General features: G+C 32.8%; 1 protein-coding gene across 1 annotated transcript; it reads left to right on the top strand.

Annotated features, from left to right (window-relative positions):
* The first annotated feature begins 242 nt into the window (after nucleotides 1-242).
* On the top strand, nucleotides 243-2,171 carry LOC110907387 (phytosulfokine receptor 1). Its single transcript, XM_022152380.1, has one exon. The coding sequence runs from the start codon at nucleotides 243-245 to the stop codon at nucleotides 2,169-2,171; it is 1,929 nt and encodes a 642-aa protein (XP_022008072.1).
* The last annotated feature ends 5,115 nt before the right edge of the window (nucleotides 2,172-7,286 follow it).

Below are 7,286 nucleotides of genomic sequence, written 5' to 3'. Positions count from 1 at the left end.
AACTTTCTCAATTCCCCATTTCTTTGACCTCCATTGACAGCAAACAACCTACTCTCCCCAAACATTCTTCATCTCTCCTTTGCCTCAATAGGATGTGATTCATCTCTTCAAACCCATTGTTTGCAATGAATACATTGTGGCTATACACAACCATCATACTCACAACCTTTTCACTAAAAGCCCACTCAAACCCCACTTGCAACCCCAACGATTCCATGACATTAAAACATTTCATGAACGGAATGGAATCACCAATTCCCGGATGGACTTCAAACTCTTCCAACTGCTGCAACTGGGATGGCGTTACATGCGATTTATCCGGTAACGTTATTAAACTAGAACTATCAAAGAAAAAACTAGTTGGTACTTTAGTTAACTCGTTCACTAATCTAACCAACCTTAGAACCTTAAATCTATCTCGTAACTTACTCAAAGGCACCCCACCTGTTTCATTATTCCACTTGCAATGCTTACAAGTTCTTGATTTAAGTGCTAATGAGTTTTCTGGATCTTTACCCGATAGTGTGAATCTACCTATGATCCAGTTGTTGGATATATCTGATAATAATTTTGAAGGCCCAATAGCGGTTGGTTTTTGTATTAATTCTACTGGGATTAAGGTGCTTAGATTGGGTGTTAATTATTTTGATGGAGAGGTCCCTTTAGAATTTGAGAATTGTAGTGTGTTAGAAGAGCTTTCTCTAGATGGGAATTTTGTATCTGGGATGTTACCTGAATATTTGTTTAGATTGCCTAGATTGTTACGGTTAACGGTTCAGGATAACGCGATAAGCGGGCAGCTGAGGAATAGTGAGGTTTCGAGTCTTGTTTATTTGGACGTGTCGTTGAATTATATTTCGGGGAGGCTGCCTGATTTCTTTCACTTGTTTCCGAATTTGAGTTACTTTGCGGCGCATTCGAATAATCTTGATGGGAGGATGCCTTTTTCGCTTGTGAATTCTCGCAGCATTTCGTCGGTGGTATTGAGAAACAATTCGTTTTCTGGTTTGATTGATTTGAATTGCTCGGCGATGTTGAACCTTAAGTTGCTTGATTTGGTTGATAATAAGTTTACAGGATCGATTCCGAATAATCTTCCTGCCTGTCCTTTGTTAAAGACCATAGATCTTGGTGGAAATAATCTAACAGGTCAAATACCGGAAACATTTAAAAGCTTTAATTCATTATGTTATCTTTCGTTATCGATGTGCAACTTGAATAACTTATCTGGATCGCTTCAAATTCTACATACGTGCCCAAATCTTACGACTTTGGTCCTTAGCCGAAGCTTTGACAACGAAGAAATGCCGTCTGATGCTAATCTACAGTTCAAAAAGCTCAAAACTCTAGTGATTCCTAGTTGCAAGCTCACGGGTAGGATACCCGTTTGGTTAAACGGGTTAACCAAACTCAGGATACTGGACTTGTCATGGAACGAGTTGACCGGAAGTATCCCACCCTTTTTAGGAAGTTTGCAGTCTCTGGTTTACTTAGATCTATCAAACAATTATCTAAGTGGAGAGATTCCGAAAAGCCTAACAGGATTACCCGATCTGCAGTTTCATGACAACTCGTTAGAACTTTCTGTAGAGTTTCCTATTTCCATGAGGCGGGGTACGAATGGGAAAGCGTTTAAATATAGTTACGGCATTCGATTCCCACCAACGTTAGACCTCAGTAACAACTTCCTAACGGGTCCAGTATGGCCCGAGTTTGGAAACCTGATCAACTTGCATTGTTTAAATCTTAGATACAACGAGTTATCGGGTAATATTCCAAGCAGTTTGGGAAATTTGACCAGCATAGAGACTTTGGATTTGTCTCATAACGATTTAACGGGTGAAATACCACTTTCTTTGGTGAGCCTTGGGATGTTACGAAAGTTTAGTATTGCATATAACAACTTAACCGGGATTATTCCTTCTGGAGGACAGTTTTCGACGTTTTCAGTTTCTAGTTTCGAAGGGAACCCAGGTTTATGTGGGGAATTTGTTTTAAGCTGTGTGAAAAAACAAAAATCATTCCAGATTCGGGAATATGAAGTTATCGAAGAGTCGCTTATTAGTTTGCCTGTTTGGACAGGGTTTGGAACTGGTTTCCTTTTTGCTGTCATCTTGTTGCTTGTTCTTCCGAGAATTAGGGATAAACAGGACACGGATAAATTTGAGTAATTTGGAATCTAATGTAATGTAATGTAATGTGTGTTTGTTTTCAGTTTTGTGAGTTGTTCTTAGTTTAATCTTATTCCAGTTTTATACAATGTAAGTGTACAGGAAAATGCTTAGTTGTTTTGATTTTTTTTTAAAACAGATTGATCATGCTCTATTTTTATTTAGGTAATAACTAAAGAAGACAAAGGTTTCATAGTCTATTTATTTTATATGGTAATAACTAAAGAAGACAAAGGTTTCATAGTCTGTTTATTTTTATTTTTTAGTTCCCTAAATTTAGGCTTGATTAATATTTTTTATTGCTTTTTTATTTGTTTCCCTATGTTGATCTGTTTACTAGGGGTGTGCACAGTTCGGTTCGGTTCGGTTATTAGCATTATCCGTAACGGTAACCGAAGTCATCGGTTAATCGGTTAGGTTAATTCGGTTAGTTTGTCGGTTTTCGGTTAATAACCAATTCAAACAAGGGCTAATTTTTTTGCTTAGAAATACATGTAATAGAGGTATAAATACATGAAATAGATGTATAAATACATGAAAGGGATGTATAAATAAATGAAATGGAAGCATAAATGCATGAATAGATGTTTAAATGCATAAAATGGAGGTATAAATAAATGAAATGAAGGTATAAATAAATGAAATGAAAGCATAAATAAATGAAATAGAGGTATTATTACATGAAATGAAAGTATAAAACATGAAATGCATGAAATAGAGGTATAAAAGCTAGAAATATATAAAAAAATAAATGATTCGGTTCGGTTCGGTTAATTTTGGTTAACCGATGGTTAAAAAAATATCCGTTAACCGACTTTTCGGTTAATTCGGTTTCAGTTAATTTCGGTTCGGTTTTGTCGGTTTTCGGTTCGGTTTCAGTTAACGGTTCGATTATTGCACACCCCTACTTTTTACAATGGGTATTCCCCTATATTGTTTTTAATTTAATCAATAGAAAAAGCTCCGATACCATAATAACGACTAGTTTGGATGTATACACAACACGGTGGCACTTGTAAAAGCTTTTTACGTGATAATATACGGTTTTTAAATTCATTTATCTAACATTTTGGGAAAGCGACACTTGTGTTCCAGAGTTCACTAATGAAAGGAAATAAAAGAAAACAGAAAGAAAATAAAAATATTTTGTGTTTTAGAGTTTCATTTAAGGAAGGAAAAGAAAGGAAAATAAAAATTGTTGTGTTCCCAAATTTCATTTAAGAAAGGAAATGGAAGGAAAATAAGGCTAAATTCTTTATTTTTTCTTTCCTTCCGATTTGAAAAGAAATAAAAGGAAAAACATACTTTCTTTTCCTTTACTTTCTTCCTTTTATTTTTTTTTTTCTTTTCCTTCGTGAGTTGAACTCGGGAACAAGTCACATAACAGAATTAATGTGGTCCCGTCGTCCTTGAAATGGCTTGTCACATGAAGGGTGGCGTGTCATTTTAACGAATAAAAAACAAAATGAAATAGGTGCATTATTTGATAACATTCATTCGATTGGGTCATTATACTACTGCCTTGTTCAATATTGGGGCCCACAATAGTTGCAAAATTAACATAAAAGTATGGCTTGGAATGAAAACTCACCAGAAACTAAATTACAAAATTTAAGATACCCAACTCTTCGACTCTCTTGAATGTCGCTAGGGGTCTCAATAGAGGCGGACACACATAGAGTGGGTTGGACTCGTACTCTCCGGACCCCAATTTTTTTTAAAAAATTAGTAGATTCGATATATTAAATTTCCGAAGAAACCATAAAATTAATTAGGTGGACACTATAAGATAAATAGTGAAGCTACTTTAGTGGCAAATACCCTTATTTCTTAACAAGAAGTCTTAGGTTCAAAACCTGTGCAGCTCCTTTTTTATTCCCTAATCTAATTTGAAACACACAGGTAAACCCTTTTTTTTAAGTTTTATAACTTTCCTTCCTAAACAAACAGATTAATGGTTTACTACTTTCCTTACATCCTAAACAAACAGAACACACAGGTAAACCCTTTTTTCTTTTAAGTTTTATAACTTTTGTTAGTTGTCTAGTTGTTTAAAGATTTATTACTATGCATATAAAGTTTGGAAATCTATATATAATAAAAAGGAAACTGAATGAACAGTGATTTATTATTAAATTATAATCAGAATTAGAATTTACATTTAGAATTATTTAAAAATGTGTTGCTAAATGCACCCCCTTTTTACTAAACGCACCTCCTCCCTAAACTTTCACATTAATACTATTCAACCCTTTTTTTGTTTTTATAATATCTTTTTCAGTCTTTTTATTATCTTATTTTTGTTATTACTATTAGTTGTATTCTAAAAAAATTTTTTTAACTTAAAACGAAAAGTGGTTTCTTATTAAAAAATAAATGTTTTAAATTGAAGTAAGTCAATTTAATTTAATTTGTTTTGCTTGATGTGTCCGTTTTAATTTCAATTCTAAGACACTAAGTGAACTCTTAGTTTAAAAAAAATTATTATACTCCATACTTATTTATTTATTCATTAACACACATGGTTTAATAAATAGATATAAGCTAGTGATGTAAATGTTTTCTTTTGAAGAAAGGAAAAATATTTTCTATTTTTAATACATAGAACTGTTAATCATTTTATAAAAATATTTTAAATATAATAATAGTATTATTAATATAAAAGAGGTAAGAAAACTAAACTATGAAATAAAAGTGAGGTTTTGGGAGTAAATACATAAAATTAACGGGTTTTTTTTTTCAAAAAATATGTTTATCTTTTTTTTTCATAAAAAACGTTAATTTTCAATTCGTAAAGCCTGTTTATGAATGAAAATATAATAAAATACTAGTCAGAAAGTGTCTTTAAAACCAAGATTCGTTTTATTTAGAGAAAAAGGTTATAATTTTAATATTTAAAAATAATTGTTATGAAAAAAGAAAGATTAATAAAAAAAACCTTATTTTTTAGTACAAAAAAACGTTTTCTTAACCTTTTGGAAAAAAAAAAACATTTTAGATATAATGGTTTGTATAGGGGTGAAACATGACAAGTTTTTAAAATAATATTTTTAGAAAGGAGGTATAAAAAGTAAAAATGGGGGTGCATTTAGCCAACCTAATTTAAAATTTTATATATAATAAAAAGGAAACTGAATGAACAGTGATTTATTATTAAATTAAAATTAAAATTAGAATTAGAATTTAGATTTAGAATTATTTAAAGTTAGAATGGAATGAATAGTAACATCATTAAGAGATGAGCAAATGGTATCGGGTATAGGTACCGGTCTCAAATTTATCAAACCGGTGCATTTTCGGTACCGGTTCTGCACAGGTATTCACCGGTTTTTACCCTCAAATACCGGTTCCGTACCAGTACCGACCGGTACCGAACCATACCATACTAGGTATATTCGGTACCGGTACAAACTTTTGGGGATTTCGGTAACGGTATTTTCGGTACCGGTTGGTACCGAGCTCATCAAATCCTGTAGAAACGCAACAATGCAAGTAATTGCACCGTTTAGGTTACTTTTCATACACACAGTAAGTAAACTGTATTTCGTTTGAATGAGGTTTTATATACACAACAACTTATTTTGCTTTCTTTTTTGTCTTTTTATGTAATGAATGAATTGTAGCATGTAAAATTAACTTGAATATTTAGAATATTGATGAGCAAATCGTATCAAATCCTGTAAACGAACCGGTATCGTATCGGTACCAAATTTACTATACCAAATCATTTTCGGTACCAATTTGGTACCCACCTTTTGGCGTTTTCAGATTCGTTACTTTCGGTTCGACACCGGTCTAGCACCATACCTGTATTTATTGATTTTTACCTTCAAATACCATACCGTATTGTACCGAGTATTTTCAGTGCCGGTACCTAATTTCGATGATTTTCCGGATCGGTACTTTCGCTACCGTTACCGGTACCGAGCTCATCCATATTTTAATGTGTTAGCACCGTAATAACTGAACTGAAAACAACCGAATTTCCAACGTGTAGGACGTGCGGGTCCTATTATTATATATTAGGTTATTTAAAATCATTTTTTTATGATGGAGTGACTATCCTTACCACGTCATTTTATTTATGTTTTGATATTCGGTATCTGTTTGCCGTTGCGACACGCCTTTTATAGTCATTGGGTCCCGCCGCAACGCGCAGGCGGAAAATAACTAGTTATCATAAAATTTAAATCTTTGTATCATTGTAATGCTATGATTCTATTAATTTGAATTTAGAATTTGTGACTTAGTTTCTTAAACTTGAATTCTAGGGATAATGATGCAAGGATCGGAAACTTGTATGTTATGAATTTTGAACTTTAAAAATTACAATGTTTTCTTTTTCGTTTAAAATGAAATCGTATTTTTATTGTGTGTTTTCTAATGAGTAATGATTATATATTTTTTTTGTTATGTCCTCGCTCCGACCCGAACGACGATCGACCCGAAAATTTTAACGCTTGATTTTTAAAACCATGAACACCGAAAAATTTGGACCCATTAGAAAAAAATCTTGGGTCCGCCACTGGTCTCAATTGTGTCAGGTTAGTGGGTTGACGGGTTGGGGGCTAGCCGGTTGGCGGGTTAAAATGTGCAACCGAACCCGATTCATATTATTATTCGTGTAAAAAACTTTAACCATAACCCGCACACATATAAATTCCGGTTAAATCGAACACGACCCGTTTAGCCTATTTTTTAAAGCAGTCATACATGTTGACGAGTTATAAGTGGGTTACTAGGTTGTAAGCGGATTATCGGTAACATGTTTAATGGTGAATATAAGTAGACAAGTAGATAACATGGTGTGACAAAATTAACAATATTATAACTACCATGTAAAATGGATAAAAGGAAACAAAAACAAAAATATAAAAGTTTCCCTTGTTTAATACTTAAGCGGGTCTTGGACCCGACCCAAAACCTTATTTTCATATCGGGTTCGGGTCAAGTTTCGAGTTGTGTATGGAAGGTTCAATAGTAACATGTATTTTGAATTTTGTAATAATTTTTTTATATCCTATATACTGTACAAATAAAAAAGGTTCAATAGTAACATAAATTTTTTATTTTGTAATTAATTTTTATTATAATATTTTATTATTTATTTACAAA

This window comes from Helianthus annuus, chromosome 6 (genome assembly GCF_002127325.2).
Source record: "Helianthus annuus cultivar XRQ/B chromosome 6, HanXRQr2.0-SUNRISE, whole genome shotgun sequence".
Taxonomy (NCBI): Eukaryota; Viridiplantae; Streptophyta; class Magnoliopsida; order Asterales; family Asteraceae; genus Helianthus; species Helianthus annuus.
The sequence above is the reverse complement of the archived record's forward strand: the minus strand, read 5'-3'. Positions and strand labels throughout refer to the sequence as shown.